We start from the raw sequence: 19,005 nt of genomic DNA, 5'->3' as shown, positions 1-19,005 counted from the left end.
TCATCCGTAGCTTCGAGTTCTGCGAGAAGGAAATTAGGATGGTGTGATTGTTTGGAGAAGAGGCGAGGAGATTTGAAGAAAGTTTTGGATGCATCGAAGGAGACGAAGAGTTTTCAATCCACAAGGATGGAGGAGGAACGAAGATGGCAACGAAGAAGGATTTTAATATATACGAGTCAAAGGTCGAATCGAAGGTTGGAAGGAGACGGCGAGGAAATCTCTCTTCCCTTTTTCTGCCTAACTCGAAGGGAAGGTCGCGCCCTCTTCCTCTCGGATCCCCGATCAACGCTCGATTCTCTGTTCCATCGAAGCTTTTTCTTTATTATATTTAAGCAAAAGACGAAAAGAGACTGATTTGTGTACAGGGCAAAGCATTGTGCGTGCGTGGCCATGGAAAACGAGGGGGGAAGAAGCGTTCGATCCTCGTCTCTTTTAATTCACTTTGGTCGCACAATATCCTTCACGAGCCAATGGAGCTTTTTTTTAACCAGGGAGAGCGGGAAGATGAGAGAGTCGTGAGAGAAAGAGGTTTACAGAATTTGAATTTCGTTCTTTTTTTTTCCCCCTCTTTTTGAAAAGAGCTCTCTTTCTCTGTTCTTCGATGGCCACGCGTTTCCAAAGACTGTGTACAATATTTTTTCGTACGCCTGCGCCGTCGTTCGCGCGAACGCGCGTCCTCCCCTTGGTTTTTTCGAACTGTTACTAGGCTTGTTTCTTAATAAACTTGTTTTTTTGTTTGTTAGAACGGGAGCGGAACTGGAGGCGAGTCCGGTGGACGGGGCAACGGGTGAGTACGAGAATATCGATCAACGTGGTGTAATTAACACCACGTGTTCGTGCTACTTTTACCCCTTTCTCTCTTCTCTGCAAATATTTTCTAAAATCCATTTCCTCTGTGTGTGTGTGTATTTATGTGATTAGAATATTTTTTTTGTCAATGAAAAGACATAGCGATGGTCTTCTTCTTGCGATGATTGTAACAAAGATTGAATTTTAATTTAATATTTGATTAGATTAGAAATATAGATGGTCCAAATTATTCTGCATTTTTATTTTCATCATGTAGGATGTGTACAGGAGATAAAAATTACGTGTGATAAACGTGAACGCGCGAGATTATATCGGAAATTACGCAATTCTTCGAAGAGAACTTTCATTTTGGAACTTGGAAAATTACATTTTCAATGTAGATCGTTGGAAAAATTTTCGAGGAATTCGAGGAAAAGTAGGGGAAGAAATTTTTGTAGGGAATAACTGTGAATCCTGCATCCATAGCTCGCATTCGTACGGTCCTTACGTCGTTCTGAGAAGATTTCGAAATTCTCTTCTGTCCCTTTTTCGTGAAAATAAGTCATAAGGTTAGATTCGATAGAAAGAATTTGAAGACAATTCGTTGCCAGAGATATTGGTCGAAATTCTCTCTAGGAGAAGGGATAAAATTCCATGACTTTCATTTCTCATTTGGTCGAGAAAGAAATCGGGGAAAAAGATGTTATAAAAATCCTGTCGATACGTTTCTATCAAAATTCTCTCCCGTTGATAGGAAAATTGACAGATTTTCTGTCGGATTCTCTTTCCTTTTTAGTGGTAAAATGAAACGTAATTGATTTGATTTCTTCCATTTGTGTAGTTTTTTCTTGTAAAAATATAAAAAGTATTCACCTTAAATACGATTGTATTTAAATTATTAAAAAATTATTCTTCGCTTAATTCTTAGAATTACATTTTTAACAATAATAATCCTTCGATTACTTTCATTCATCGTATTCATTATCGAATTACAAATATTTCCAATCTCGGTAAATATTTAATTTCAATTCCAATTACAGAAACAAACCGTTCCATCGGCTATTTCATTCACCAAGAACGATATCCTTTTCTTTATCCATTCGATACAACAAAGCTTAGCTCTTGATCCAGACACCGGTTGACATAAAAACCAAGATGTTCATCGAGTGACAAGCCTCTTAAAAGAGGGTCAACGCTGAAAGTGCCACTTAATCGTTGCAATTCCGACCTCTGGCTTCCGGCGTAATCGATAATCTCGGTTCAAAGACAATTTCTTTCCTCGATTTCTTTCCCCAAGATATCGCCTCCAAAAGAAAAGAACTCGTCTATTGCTCTTCTCTTCTCGACCTTTTTAAGATTAATTATTTTAAAATGTTTCCAACCATAACATTTCCATAAATATCTCGATTTTATTTACTTTCATCGGCGCGATTAATTCTATTGAATTGATTCGAATCAAATTTTAAAATTTACAGGTCACATATCGTTACTCGTATAATTATTTATTCGTTTTATCTCAATCAGTTTTCCGATAAAAAAATTAATCGCGAAGCGATAAATCGATTCTTTCTGCCTGTGTGTATCCGGTTTGAAAGCCAAGGCCCCCCCATTTGTATTGATACTTTTGTCGTAAAAGTCGACCGTCTCTTTGTTCAACGTTTAGTCGATCGCGTTACGAGCACGTGGAATTGCTGATTAAACTGGTATAACAACGATCAATTCTTCGATATATATATATATAGGAAATTTATTGCTGGATAATTAAATTGCTGCAACTCGTTTTCATTGGATTTTATGGGGATTATCCTTCTTTCGAAAAAAGGGAAAAAAGAAAAATTGACGAATCATTAGATCGGTTAAAAAATCGTGGAAAAATCAATGGTGATTGCAACAATTGTAATTCTTAAGCTTAATAAAAATTGTGCAAAATTGTGCAAGTGTTGCACTTGAAATAAAACAAGATTTGTTACAATGTTCATTGTAATTCAATTTAAAAAAAAATTGTTAAGCTGTTATTAAAATATAAAAAGAAATCATTTGATTATTATTTAAGAAAATTTTCAATATTATGAATCTGATTACTTGATTGTACCGAGATTTTATAAAATAATATATTTACACTGCTTATTCATTTGTGAATTTACTGTATGAAATTAAATATACGTGAAAATAACGTTTTAACATTTTAATACTTTAAAGAATTCTTTGTTGCGATAATCACCTTGAGAAATTTGGAAAAATTTTAGTGTATTTGATATAAAGGTACTCGCGTGTTTTTCTGAATGAAAAAATGAAGGGAAAAGAAAAAAGATAATGAGAGAAACTGTCTCGAAGTGACAGATTACATTACACGTTGCTTAACGAAGCCATGTAATTTGATTGAATGATAAATTTCCCAACGAAATCGATACAATTAAATAGAGACTCGTGAATTTAGGTCATGGTTTAAGCGAAACGATAAATCTTAATTTCTACCAGTTCTCGTGTTTGTAATCAGATGGAAAAATCTTTTCAATCTATAACACTCTCTTAATTATAATATTACAATTGGAGAGTTTATAATAGAGAGTTTAAAAGATAGAGTTTAAAAAAATCAAGAATCTATTCTGTGTAGTAATTAATTTATCAAATTTTAACAATTGAAAAGATTCTTAAGTTACATAAATCATAATCGATGACCCGAATCCTCCGTTTATACAATATCCTTTGATATTCTTATAATTGTTAATTGATAATTTCTTGCTCGATTTCTCTCTTCTCAAATTCTTTTATTACGAAAGATAAATATTCCATTAATTTCCGGAATTCGTTTCAACTTCGATAAAAGGTTGAGAAGGCTTCTTTGATGATAATGAGAAAAGAGGATCGAATAAGTAGGAGGAGGCGAGTTTAAGGGTTCCTTAAAAGTTCTGATCGGTTAAGTGGCTCGTCTTCAATGACGGAAATTCTCCGTTTAATCGAAAAGTTCGATTAGCCCTCCCCTAATCTGATTCGTCCACCTAACTCGGCAAAGATTTATTACGATCGGATGTATTTATCGTCACGCAATCGTTCCTCGATCGTGTATCAATCGTGGAAAGGTTCGAACAGGTTTAACGATCGTGTAAAAAAAGATTCTTAAAACAGGAGAACATTTCCATTTCCATCGATATTTCAACAAAGCTTTTTTTTATTCCTGTTAATAATAATAATGAATTCGTAAATTTACAATAAATATTCATATTTTACGCGTAAACATTTTATGAAAAAAATCTCTTTTTAAATAAATAAAATACAATACTATCTTCATATTATCACTGTAATTCATTTTCAATTCTAACAGTATAACTTTCAATTGCTGTATAATCTACGTACTAATTCCATTATTTACAAAATTCTATCATCAATATATTCCTACTTGACCTATCAAATCCAATCTCGATTTCATTTTTACACAAACGTTGGAACGAAAGGTTCTCCTAAATTTCAATCGTGGTTAAACGCAACGTAATCTCCAATGAATTTTCTGTTGCAGGCATCCGGGGGACAATCCTTTCTACAGCAACATCGACAGTATGCCGGACATTCGGCCGCGCCGAAAATCGGTGCCATTGGTCTCCGAGCTGGTACGTAATCAATTGTCCATTTACCTGGCCAACGTTCCTCATGCATATATGGATATGTATAACACGTATACGGGACGCCGTTACGTCCTGGCCGCCCATATTCGTGGAAATGAAGAACAGACGGTGGCGACGGTGGCCATATCAACTCGTTCGTCGTCGACGTCGTCTCGTGTCGATATTCGCTCTTGATCATGGTCGTCTCGAATAAATTGTTATTTTATTCGTAACGTGTCGATTGAGAAGAATAATTATTTGCGGCGGGATACGCAAATGATTTCGAGATACGATCGAGTTTACAAGATTAAGATTATTTTAATATCGTTTCGAGAGATGAAAATCGTAAACTGCGTTGAATTAATAATTGAAAGTAATAGTATGGAATCGATGGGATTATTTGTTAAAAATAGGAAATCGTGTTAAATTTATGGAATTTGGAATTAATGTATAATACAATGAATTAAATTGGCATTTTGTGGATACGTAGAATCTTACATTGTCGAGCATAGTTGGAATTTGAAAATTTTTATTCGGATGGAAATCGGTGTCACGAAAAGTCGTGGAAAAAGTTTCCCCATTAAAAATTTCGCTCATTTCATCGCAAACTTTGCGAAAGTGAAATCAGAATCTGTGTCACTTTCCACTTTTCGCATTTCAATTCGCATTGGATCAACATCATTCGTTGACTTTGATTGAATATTTAATTCAATTAAATATTCTTTTAAACATATGTGAATAATTGAATGTAAAATAATTCGAATTTTTAACAACTTTCTGTGTAAAATTTCAATGAAAAATAATGGAATGGATTACAATAATTACAATAACTGTGCAAAAATTGCAAATTTTCATGTAAATCGATTCTGTATTTTTACGTATTCAGAGAAGATTCTTTCTTGATTCCACGATGGAAATTAATTAACCTTGTGCTATGTCTGCTCGTTCTTTTCATAGCAATTATTTTACCTTCAATCTTTACTGTGGTTTTAATCTAGAATCGTTTCTTTTTCTGACTATTTTCCACCAATTAAATTCTTTAAGCTTGTTTCAACGTTAAAAAAGTTGGAAGGAAACCAACAATATTTGCAATTTATTCACTCCAATAAAAGATCTCGAATATTGTATTCTAATTAAAAATGATTACTTTTATTCATATCGTTCCATCATTCCATATGCCCATTGCATAATTTCATTTTTATCATTCTAACAATTTAAACAAATTTCGTCTTTTAATATTTTTCATTCTTAAATTTTACAATAGAAAAACGACAATTAAAATTTATAAAATACGATATAAACAAAGTTTTTATAACGATACATTAAGATTATTCAATCGACACGTTATTTCACAACGAAGTAACACGACGACCATGATCAACACGTAACTGAAAGCTTCTTGTGACCAACGCTTCTCAATTACCTAATCATCCCTTACCTCGTACACGAATTTCTTTCCTTTCTCAATTCCAACCTCTTCCTCTTTCAAAATTGAATAACACAAAATACCCTCACGAGCCTCTCTCTAACCCATCCCCATAAATAATTCCACCTTGCATTACCTCGCACATTGATACTCATCAATTCCATCTCGTTCGTGCTTCCATTCCCGCAAAACGACGACGACGATGTCGAACAACGTGAGGCTGTTTCTGTCGCGAGATCGATATCTGTTATACGCCTGTTCGTGCCGCCTTCGAGAGACGTTTGCTCTTTAAAAAAAAGAAAAAAAGAACGATAGCGATCGAGAAGTGTGTCGTAACTCTCGAGAAAAATATATATAACAACGATAGAAAAAGGAAAAAAGAAAAAGAAAAAATCGTCCTCTTTCTTTCTCTCTCGAAGACGACACGAACACATCGAAAACCGATCCCTCCTCGTCGTGCAATCTGATTGCGTGTACTGCGTTTCGGTGTTACGTCTCGTTTCTCGATAACCCAAGATTCTTCCAGAGGGGCCGTTCACGGATGACGTTTCGCAATAAATCGGCCGCCATTTCTTAAACGAGGCGTGACCGTTCGATTCTCGAACGAACTTTCAAGGGTTTCTCCTCGAAGGGTTAGAGTTGAGTAAGAAAATAAAAGTGGATAGGGGGAGGAGAAGAACGTTTGGAACGTTTTTTTGGAGGGGGATTAATTCGAGATAAGAAAGATTTATCGAAAATCGTCCGTGAACAGCCCGGCTATTTGTATACTCCAGTTACTAGTGCTTTGCAGAGTATGCTCGTTCGACGTTATCAAACTTTCTATCGAAGATAGATATATATATATAAAACGGGCGACGAATAATGTTTTTGTCTTCCTTGCTATCGGGATTTGCTGTGAAATGGTGACGCAACGTTCATACATTCAGGGATTCGTACCTGTTGCTCATGATGGGGGATTTCATCGATATTTGTGAACAATTTCTGGCATCTATTTCAATTAATTTTAATTTCTTTGTAAAATTCTCGCGATTCATGGATCGTCGATTTTAAAAAGAAGTATATTTTCAAGTTAAAAATCGTTAAAGATTTATCCAATTTATTGAGAATTCAAAATCTCCAAATCAAATTTAATATTTCTGTACATCAAAAGAATTTCAACAAATAGATATCGAAATTTCGAGTATTAAAATTTAGAGTTTAAGAATTTATATTAGAACGATTGAATTTATAAAACACTCCAATAATTTACAAGAGGATAAATGACCGCCAATCTAAAAAAGACATATCCCGCGAAGATCTTCCATTGTCTCGTCTATTTTCACCCATAATTTCTCAATCCGATATTTCGAAAGCCAAACTATATTGACGCTACCAATAAATTTCCTGGTTGCTTTTACAATGCGATAAATCTAGAGTAACATTTGCCAAACCATCGTCGTGATTCGTACACGATTTCTCCGTAAATCGTTGAACGTCATTAAAGGGAATCGTGAAACGCGTGTCTGACACGAATTCGTGCTACAAACGATTCTTTTTCATCCGATCCATCCGATTTCGTTGACGGATCTGGATCTCTGTTCACGATTGCGCCACCATTTCATGATCGAGTCGTCACGTGACGCGTCTAGCGGGCACAAAATGGCGCCCGCATGTGAGAAAACTAAGAAAACGGCTGCAAACACTCGCGTATCGCGTGTTTCGTGAAAACGCAGCCTTCCTTGCCTTATCCAACATTCAATAATGGATCGAGGGAAAATTCTGGCAAATTTTGAGGAAATTGAATGGAAATTATGAATTTTAAGGCATGATATTCTATGATATTAGGACGAGTTAGTTAGAAAGAGCAACTTGTTCTTTTTCTTTGAAGAATTTATAATAGAATATAAATATTTGTGATATTTTTTATTGAATGAATCAATCGTTAATTCGTATAATAAATAATAATTTTAGAATAAAAGTGGTAGGTAATCATATAGATTATGTTACGATAAATCAATATCTTTTTAAATTTTGTTGGTATATTGTTCAAATTGAAAAAGCACATGATAAGACTGTAAAGTTTAATATATTCTTGAGATTTTTATCTTATCTTGTAAAAAAGAAATTCAATAATTTATATAAAATATGTATATATATATTTTGTTGCATCTACATCTTGTTTGAATAAAATATAACGAAAATTCAATTTTCGAAAAGATCATATTATCATGTTTTAGTTATAACCACGAACAGTTATAACAGAATAGTATTACTTTCAAACATTAATCTCGTTGAATCGATTTCTTGAAGAAATAGAATTTTATATTTACAACTCACTATATTTCTTATATTATTTCTTCTAATTGTATATCTGATTCAATTCGCAGAAATATAAATAAACAAATAGTCAAGCAAATTCAGAGGCACGCAATTTAAATGGATTTTTCCAACAAAAAAAAAAAAGATATCGCTGACAGTGATAAATAGTTTCGAGAATCAAGGATGTTCTATATATATTTTTCGATAATATTATGCAAAAGAAATTACGGAATTCTTTCTTAGAAAATCGATTTTTCTGCCTCGAATATTTCTTTAAACGATTCCCCTTCGAATAAATAAATATTACTCTTCGAATTAAAATTCTTTTTCGATATTACAATAAATTTAAAATTTTGCTAAATGATATAAAACAGGATTTAAATATTAAAAAAAAAAAAGAAAAAGAGTCACATACGACAAATATAAAAATTCCCTGAAGCGATTTCAAAAATAAATGTTTGTCGAAAAATAAAAATGTCAAATTTATATGCTACGAAACTCTGTGTATGCAATTGAAATTAATAATAAAATGTAATTGGATACAATTTTATTCGAACGTAAAATAACAAAGTCCTAATTTTAAAAAAATCTTTGTTAAGAATTAAATATTGAACATTTCACGCAAAGCTTTTTCAAAATAGGATTGGGCGTATGAAATAAACATAATAAACAAACTATTATTCAAATAAATTATTCCATCGTCATTTCAAATGATCAAACATTTGTTAATTTCTCTCTCAAAAAAAGTATTTCTTTAATTTACGAATTTTTAACTTTTCAATATAAAATTTTAGATATTACTCGAACATGAAGAAAACATTCTTTCGTTCCATATTGAAATTATATTTCACGAATAAATTATTTCAAAAATCACCACGATACACGATATATTCTTGAAAAATTCTTCTTGTAACAATTCGTAATAATTTTTATTTATATAATTCATTCCATCCGACACAAGGGGAAAATTATATAGAAATTTCTCGAGAATGGGATTCCGTGTCATAAAAAAACATATTAATTGCGAGGAAAACCGAGCGTGGAAATGCTCGAACGAGATTCTGTATCCAACGCGGTGCCTGGCATGTAATTACCTGCGTGCTCGAGAGGACGTTCAAAAAACGGCGAGCTTACGTCACACGCGCCATTGCTAGTCCTGAAAAGCTTTGCGTGTTCACATGGCAACTTAAACGAAACTTTTAAAAGCGCGACCCGATCGTTATTCGTTTATTAAAAGCAGAAATATTTATTTGACTTTGAGAAAAAGAAAAAAAAAAAAAAGAAAAAAAAAACTCATTACTCAATTACTGTAATTATTTACGTTTCTCGTATGTGGCTTTTTGAAAAAGGAAATATGGCACGAGACGGGACAAAGTAACTCGGTCAGATTTAAATTATTTTAATTATTTTAATTATTTAAATTGTGAAATTGGTTTTTGACATTTTCTTGACACGTGTTGAATTTTCTTTTTTTTTTTTATTGCCGTTTGAAGTCAATTTCTATCGTTATAAATATTAAAATGTATAATATAAATTAATGAAGGTTTGAAATTATGATGATGATAGTGTGGTGATTAGTGAAGCGCCACATGACTATTAACTAATCATACTTATGTATTTATTCATTTATACGAATTAGAATTTCAGTCAAAATTAAAGTCAATAAAATAATAACGAATTTTTTCAAATCTAAAATTTTATTTTAAAAATTTAAGGTGCTTTCATCTTTTTTTAAATTTTATAAATAATTCGCTTCTTTTTATTAAATAATTTATTCTCTAGATAATAACACTTGAAATTTTTTATACTGCGAGTGAAGCAAGACGTTACGACAATTTCTAAAAAAAGATGACTTTGAGGAAAGTTATCTCTGCATCATTCATAATTGATTATTTGAACCATGCAAATGCGTGCCTCAACTTCTTATGCGTCAAGGGTAATATTAATACTTAACCGTTATGTCTCGAATAAAGAAAATGCAAGGGAGAATTTTGCATTTGTGGAAAACCAAGATAAAATCCCTCGATGTTGGCTAAATTTTATATGCCATTTGCTCATGAATTTACAAGGATAAAAAAAAGGAACAGAATATATTTAACGATTTGGGCAAAAAATAGTAAATGAAAAAAGGAAGAAAAAATTATAATTCCATTTAAATCTTACTTTTTATATTTATATTTATTATTACACTCTATTATATTTTTTAATTTAAATGCTTCTTCTCCTGTTATTCTACACAAATGTGCAAACAAAATCAACGTAATTCAGTTTCAATTTAACTTAAAAGTCAATTAAAATCTTGAATCTGCCATTGTTCAAGAATTTTTTATTATTTCATTATATTGATACAAAATATACATTTAAAAATAATTACTAAATGTTATTATTAATTATTAATAATAATATTTTATTAATTATCATTAAATAATATATTCATTTAAGAGAGGGAATAAAATCGAGTTAAATAATGAGATACATCAATTACAACATTAATTTAACACACGTTTTATCCTACAAAACATGGGAATTTGTGTATCGAATCTCCAATACTTGGAGAAATAACTCTATAGAAACTATAATTTCCCAACGTTCAATTTTCTCTCAATGCCAAACAAAGTTCGACTAATGAAAAGTACATATCGATTTTCGCTCGATCTAATCGCGTATGTGTTCTGTGTGAAGTCTAGCGCAATCGATGCGGATGGACTTGAAATTAGGGTGCAAATACATTTGAGAAATAAAATTCTCGAGACTTACTATTTAAAAATTATTTTTCACATAATAAACATCGGATCGAAAATGATAATAATGATCTCACAATCGCATTCAACGTTAATAATTTAATAAAAATAATAATTCAAGAACATTTCTCAAAAATTTCATCAAAATTTCCAAATGAGTTTGCACTCGATAGTAAATTTTTTTTTATTATTATTTTTTTTTCTCCCATATATAAGTAAGATTCGAGGAGGATGGAATTATCCTCAATCCACGAAGTTATCCGTCCATCCTCGAATCTGCTCGAATTTTCAACCCTCTTTAGAAATCTCGACCCCGTCTGTCTGTGATCCCTGTATATGTTCGATGTTCGACGATTTTTTTTTCTCTCTCTCTCTCTCCTTTTTTTACTCTTGATTGTTATGTAACGTCGTGGTCCTTGGAGCTCCGCGGTCCAAGAAGTGCATTGTCCCGCCGAGTCGAACCGGAAACAAAAGCTCGAAGGCGATCGATGATGAAGAACCTCGAAAAGTTGATGGAAACCGAGTTCCGGGACAGGATTTCTTTTCAAGCAGTGCGATGTTCACTTTTATTAAACGCAATTCTCGATATATTCTGAAGAGGAAATTACGGGTGGAGGGATGTAGTGACTCGGATCCAGCAATTTTAGATTTTCAAGTTCCAACGAGATGGAGTAATAATAAATCTTGGAAGTGTTGATTTTTGAATAAAAATCACGCTACTAATATTTGCATATTAGATTGCATTTTTTATGTGAACAAGGGGAATAAAGAATCGATCCAGTTTTCCAGAGAAAGGTTATCTTATCCATCTCGATGGAAAGATCGATACGCCATGTTATTCCACTCCTCTCTCTCTCTTTCTAATCTCTAAATGTATCTGTTATCCATAACGTACGAGGTATTAGAAGAGAAAAAAAAGAAAAATTAATTAGAAAGATGGTGCAATTGATACACGTACTAACCGGCATATAATGCCATTTTTCTTTGTTTGTTCTCTGTGGCGCCCGTTGTTGTATCCACCTGAACACCTGAAAAAAACAAAACCACTCACTGAAAAAAACCTCTCAAAAAATCTCAAAAACTCTACCTCCAGGTCTTGAAGGTACTAATTAAATGCCTCCTTAACGAAGTTTAAATAAAAAGGCTTGTTTCGCCGTACGTAGCGCATGCTTCAGCTTGTATGCATTGATATTGCACTTTTTTTTTCCACTCTCTTTCTTTCTCTTTCTCTCTGTCTTTCTTTGTCTTTATTTTTCTCCATTATTTTCTCACCTTTGATTTTTGCTCGATTTTACTTTTTGTTCGCATCTGCGATACTTTATTATATAACTCGCTTGCCTTCTCCTTCTCGTTTATTTCCTTATTTCTGATCATTCGTTTTTTAAACGCACGAGCAACGCTTTATGACGACCGCCACTTCGCTGCATTGACTATTCGTTTGATCACTCGCAGGAAGATTCTCTAACCTAAGGAAAGGATAAAAGTAATTTTACACGCTGGTCCTGCGATATAATTATATTATAAATACGGTAATTTTTAACAGAGAGAGAATGGCGTAGTTTCGTGCAAAAGGAAAGCGTTGCTCGCGACCAAAAAATTTCTTTTTAATCGTTCTGTACTTCAATTTGCTCGTGTATTTATGTCTCGAACAAGAAAATTCTTCTCAAATTGTGCTGCTTTTTGATCGATTGAAAAGTAGCAAGAGAAGAGTTTTGGATCGATGATGCTGCTCGAGGATGTTGTCGAGACATTGGATCGTCGATTTTATTTTTTTTTAATCTTCTGTGTACCCGCACGCGTAAAGAATGTTCGCCACGATGATCGCATGTATGGGTAGAGCAGATATTAGTGATTAGTGGGTTATAAATAATATGACACGTTTGTGTTTGTGGAGATCGTTGTTTTAAACGTGTATTAAATCTATAAACATATTCATAGATGTCCAAGCTGAATAATCCACGCGTTACATTAATATTAGAAATCAAAATCTCATTGCGAACATTTGTGAAATTGAAAATTCTTACAAGAAATATTATAAAAAGATACGATATATCTCTATTGAACATACAAATCTGTTTAATATACGCGAAACAAGGATCTCTTAATTTCTTAATAGTTAGACGAGTAAAAAGTTTTTAAATCTTTCAAAAAAAAAACAGTTTCGAAGATACGAAACGAATACATCTCTTAATAAATTCTTCCCTTCTTCCTTTCTCTCTCTAATAATCTCTTTTCTTTCTCAAATAATATTTAATTTCCAAAAAGTGAGAAAGGGACAGCAAAATATTATCTCACAGATAATCCTCCAAGAAAAGAACCAAAAGAAAAAGAAAGAAAGAAAGAAAGAAAAATATCCAAATCCAAGAAAAATATAACAGATCCATAATTCTGTTAAAACGAATTATCCCAAAAAAGAAAAAAAAGAAAAAACGATAACAAGAAAATTGTGTTCGATTAAAAAAAAATATTGACATACGATTATTACAATAATTTCCATTTGTAAGTAAGTATTATTCCTTGCATAATTCACAATAAGCAATTCGAAGAAAGGTTGAAAAGAGAGATCGCACGGTGCCCCGTGTATAAAATGCCTGTAAATATACATACATATATATATACACACACACGCTTTTGAGAAAGTAGAAAAAACCGATAGAGAGAATATATTATAGATGAGGCGCGAAATTAGTTGCTCCGAATTAGCAGTCTGTCCAAAGGAGGCAAGACAGTAGCGCATGCAACGTGCACGGGGCCCCGTGCATAATATCTTAATTGAAATCTAGCCAACCAGTGCGCCAAACCAGGCGCCAATATGCTAATTGGATTAGATTCTCTAGAGATTCATCACCTCTATTTCGCTATACGCCTTTACTCACCGTCATCCCCTGCGTTTTATTCTTATATCTTTTTTCCCTTTACTTTTTTTTTTTCGTAGTTATGATTTTTATTTGTTCATTCATTGTCTTTTTATTATATTTTTTTTCATTGTATATATTTTATAAATATATATTTTGTATTACACATCCTCTTCATATCGTTCCATTTCTTTTATTTCGTATACATATACATTCAATTATGGGGCTGATTTTATATTAGCATATATATATTTCCGCTATATTTCTCTAAGTGTCTTTTTTATCAATAATGATAATACTTGTGTTTCATTGGTTTCGATTTAAAACGAGTTGCGAATTCGTTCCCGAGCAGAGAGTTTCTCGATCTTCGTGTTATTTATGCGAGTTAATATTGTCGAGTTTTGTGTTACGCAAATACAATGAAATGTTGCCATTTTGTTTATTATTATCGAATGAAATTGCACGCTCGTTCGTTATCATCGAATTATCGAATATCACCCTTCACGATCGATTTAGTTATTTCGGTTTATTCGGGAAACTGTTATAATAAATATTGTTCTTTGCTAATATTTGATCCCATTGGTTGCTTGATTGAAATATTCTTCCTCTTCAAGTTCGTTTTTTAAAAAATTCGCGCTAAAGTTTATCGAGAAGCTCTGATCACGACAAAAATGCTGAAGGCACGGCTTTGAAAACAAGCCAATGTAAATAAAACACATCTTACCGTGATTGTAAATAACATTTGTAAATAATAACGCAAATATCTCAATAATATATTTGGCATGATGACGTTTCTCTATAAATCTTTTTTTTTTTCTTTCTTTCTTTTTTCAATGTTCCATTACACGCAATTACGTATCAACAACGCGTATAATTTATTATTGTACACACAAGATATCAATGGAACAAGAAAGATCTATGCCAAATGTAATTCTCGGTGTCACGTTTATATACGTACGATTTATTCCATCTATTTATCATTTTTCTTTTCCTTTCTTTTCTTTTCTTTTCTTTTCTTTTCTTTTCTTTAATCGTTCAGTGAAAATCGAATAAAAGAGAACCGATCTGTATCTTTTTTATTATATATACTCTCTTTGTGCAAATATATATATATATATATATATATATTCACGTTTATCATTTTTTTCCCCTTCAATCTCACTCTCATTTATATTCTTCATCGTTCTTATTTTCTTTTCCTAATTCGTTCATTCTCATCTCTTCCTCGCTCTTTATCTCTGTCTACACAATAGATAGACCGGATGATAGTCGTCTCTTATGAATCAGACGAGAATTAATTCTCTATCTATTTTCTCAGACAATGGCGGCGACCAAGAGGAACGCGGCTGGTCTAACCTCGGCGGTGCCAAGAGCGACCTTGAACGACGAGGAGCTGGTAAGAATTCGTCCTTTAACTTTATATCTTTTTCAGCCATCATCGTCATCTATCGCGTTTCCTATATAAAATAATCTACAACAATCGTTTTATACATAACTGCGAGAATTAATTCGAATTATTTTATAATCGATCGTAATTTCTGAAATTATAATAAATATGTTCTTCGCGTGAAAAACGTGATTCACTTTCTCGGGATCGAGATTAAAAGAATTTTCTTTCATATCGTTGTAATTTATTTTTGTTAAACGTTAGACGTTTGCGAAACACGTTATTTTTTTTTGAATAAATGCAAATAAGAAGGGGAAAAGAAATAGATGAAAAAAGAATGAAAAATTGATCGAATCCTTGTCGGGATGAGGATAAGTTTTTGCTCGATCGATCGATCTCAGTTCCTTATTTTTTTTACAATTTTCTAATATCGATTCCTTATTTATTTATTCACAAAATATTCTGAAATTAGAAAATTTATCGTTTCGATGAATATACAAATGAAAATATATGATATAATAGAAACGTTTTTCATGCGACACGCACGCACGCTCGCACACAAACACGAAATATGATTATCCAGGCAAAAAACTTAGATTGCCAACGCGATCGAGAGGAAAGAATCCAGGGCATCGAATATTCCTGGAATGTTTAGATTTGTTTCGAAATGAAGGAAGCGTTTCCCGCGCAAACGTCGGGAGTCGAGGAGGCGAAGTGAAATTAAAGCTTGCTGGTCGGGGAATTTTTTTTTAATATCCGCGAATGAAGCTCGTTTAGAAGAATCTTGATAGTCAATCTTAGCGTGGATCATTCGTGGAATAGCACGTTGGAACGCGATGAAATTCGTGAAAATCGTGTCGTCGAGTGTCGTAAAAAATAATAATAATAATAATAATAAATAATAAAAAATAAAAAGAAAGAAAAACGACGAGAAGTCCCCTCGACATTGATTGGAGGAGGATCGCGTGAGGACGATAGGCGACCTTGATGCGTTATCGAAGATCGTTAGATAACGCGAAGATGCGGGTTATAAATTGCACAGATTGTTTTTTCAAGTTTGGAGAAAAGATTGAAGTGATTGGAAAAGTTGAAAGGAAGGGTATATTTTCTTTCAAATTGTATGGAATTGTGAGTTTTTATTTTTATGGTTTTAGAACGGATTGCAGAGTTAGAAAGAAAAGGAAGAATATTTCACGATATTTAGAAAAAAAATTAAAAAAAAATAAAATCACGTTTTTTGTATTAACTGATTAACTATTTAAATTGATACAAATGTGAATAAAAATGAGAATAACTTGGAATAATTTTTAAAATTTTGATAAGCTTCGGAGAAGAAAGAGAAAAATTGAATTTGCAAGAAAATATATGGAAAGGTATAAGATATTCTTGAAGTTTGAGCTTCAATAAAATATTTCATCATTAGACTGGAGAAAAATTGATATGGTTTTACTTTTGCATTCGTATTCTTTTTTTTTTTTTTTATTAATTATTTTTTCCAATTTTAAGAGAGAATTTTTTAAATGATTGTTCGTATTTTGTAGCACACATATTTCAAATATTATCGTAAATTATTATAATCTTATTATTTAATTTATAAATGAAAATAAAATGTTCATTTTAAAACAAATTTTCTTCAACTAAATATTAAGAATAATCTCCATACTTAAAAAACAACCTGTACAAATTTTATTATTTTTTGGTCTGACGAAGATATAAAAGATGAAACATTTAATTCATTTTTAATATATATAAATATCTCATAATTCTATTAGAAAATTTTAATACGGATTAACCAAACAATAATATCTTGAATAAAGCTCAATATTTTTATATTTAAAATTCTCTCAAAGATACGAAAAACGCATATTATCCAACTCGTTAAATCCTGAAAGCAAATCGTAATAACTTGGTCGCGCAATTAAACAATATCTCTGGCAAAAATTTATTCTCTTTTCTTAACAAATAAAAAAAAAGAGAAAAAGAGAAAGAATCTATAAAAGAAATTCACTTTTTCATATCTTCGTCACTCTGAAAAATAATTAAGCGCTTTTATTATAATTAAAACGAGCCGTGTGTCGTATAGAAATGCATAAAAATAATTTCAAGCGGAATAAAGTTTCGATCTTCCCGGCGAGCAAGAAGAGAGAAAAAAGGTTAAATAAAAATTACGTAGTAATCTCGAAAGACGCTTTATCGTCGGAATTTTAAGAAGCAAGATTCACATTCACAGGAAAACGTCATTAGCCGAAGGATCCAGCGATTCTAAGAATCGTATATCGAAAAAGGCGTCGAATGGCGCGAATTTCGTTTTTGATCGAAAAACAACGAGTTATTATTGTAATAACGATGAATAATAGGCGAAAATTCACGATTGTTTGTAATCAAACGCCCATAAAAAACATATTAAGAAACGCGTCATCATAAAATTTAAGCGATAACGAAATAATAAACAAAATAAATATATCCTAGCGTTATATCCAGCGACGATAGCTTGCCGACGAAGCTAAAACTAAACTATAATTATTTTTCTGATAACTTTTTTTTCTTTTCACATGAACTATGCTGCATTTTATCCTCATTTCCGCGCTATTTTCTTTCACGTAAGTGTGGCCCAACCTGTCTCTCTCTTTCTCTCTCTCTCTTTCTTTTTCTTTCTTTCTTCCTTTCTCTATTTCTTTGCTTTACTTCTATCTTCTCTTTCTCTCTGTCTATCTATCTTTTCTGTCTCTATCTCTTTCTATTTATTTCTTTCTTTCTTTTTTTTTCCATTCTGTTCTGAAACACGTTCTGCGAGAAAAAGCAAAAATTCGTAGCGAATCTAGACGAGATCGTTTTTCTCTTCCTTTCTCTTTCTTTCTATCTATCTTTCTTTCTATCTCTTTCTGTCTCTCTTTAGCGGCTAGGGTGAACGTTTCTCGAGTATATCGCATATCTGCATAATAAGTATTTGTACACACTCGTCGCGAGCATAGCCAAACGTAGCGGTCGAAACGTGCGGTATCATCGCGATGTGTGTATATGTATGTGGGTCACGTGTAGGTTACTCGCGGATATGAGATGCTACAATGGTCATGTAAACCGAGTATAAATTAGGATAGAGCTAGGAGAGTCCGATTCCTCAGTCACGGGTGTCGGATGTTCCTCGTGTTCGTCCTCTTTGCAAACGCCGATATCCATTCGTGATTTTCGAAATGGTTCGATGACGAATTCCTCTGTGATCAAACTACTTTTCATCGATGGGCAAAATCATTGGATAAGAATTGGAAATATTTGATCGTTTAATAAAGTCGAATTATTCCGTTCGTCCAATCCAGTTGGATAAATTAATTAAATGTGCGTAAGAAAGTATCTTATTTATTACGTGCATCAAAAAATTTGTTCGATTATTTGATGTATCAAAGTTTATTTCTGAAAAGTGTAAAATTTAAAGTTTCAAAATTTCACTTACTCAAAATCTATCTGTGTGTTATACAAATTGACAGAATTCCATTGTGTCTATGAAAATCAATTAAAAATAAGAGTTAAAAGATCATGGGAGAATCTGAATTTAAAGAGATGTATATATATATATATAAATGAAACAACGTGACGGCATTTTCCGAAATAAGAATAGCCGAACAATCGATGTAATCTTAGATAAAAATTTCATTTTCCATCGAGTTTCGAAAATAACGATTCAGATTCCCAAGATTTCGAAAAAAACTCCATCGAAATGGTCGAAGCAAAAAAAGAAAAAAAAACGGACGTGGAACGAATATGTGGAACATCCTGAGCTCACGACATTATTACCTTTATAGTGCTTTTTAGCGCATCGATGCTTTTTTACACCCCCTTGCAGAGCGTTTCCAATAGTAATACGACATCTAGAGAACGTGCTCACCCTCCATCTCTTTCTCTCTCTCTCTCTCTT

General features: G+C 32.4%; 1 protein-coding gene across 10 annotated transcripts in view; it reads left to right on the top strand.

Moving 5' to 3' along the window:
- LOC100577517 overlaps positions 1-19,005 on the top strand; it is a 193,184-nt gene that overhangs the window by 122,436 nt on the left and 51,743 nt on the right. For 7 of the 10 annotated variants that reach the window (XR_003304871.1, XM_026441305.1, XM_026441306.1 and 4 more), the window contains 4 exons: positions 744-787; positions 4,304-4,394; positions 11,947-11,955; positions 15,027-15,104. Coding sequence is in view for 9 of the 10 variants with exons in the window: in XM_026441305.1 (XP_026297090.1) it covers positions 744-787; positions 4,304-4,394; positions 11,947-11,955; positions 15,027-15,104 (222 nt within the window). In the remaining variant the exon portion in view is untranslated. The remainder of the gene's footprint in view (positions 1-743; positions 788-4,303; positions 4,395-11,946; positions 11,956-15,026; positions 15,105-19,005) is intronic. The other 3 variants (XM_026441310.1, XM_026441308.1, XM_026441311.1) reach the window with 1 other exon arrangement.

This window comes from Apis mellifera, linkage group LG6, assembly GCF_003254395.2.
Source record: "Apis mellifera strain DH4 linkage group LG6, Amel_HAv3.1, whole genome shotgun sequence".
In the NCBI taxonomy this organism is placed as follows: domain Eukaryota; kingdom Metazoa; phylum Arthropoda; class Insecta; order Hymenoptera; family Apidae; genus Apis; species Apis mellifera.
Note: the sequence above shows the minus strand (reverse complement) of the source record. Positions and strands in the feature narration are given on the sequence as shown.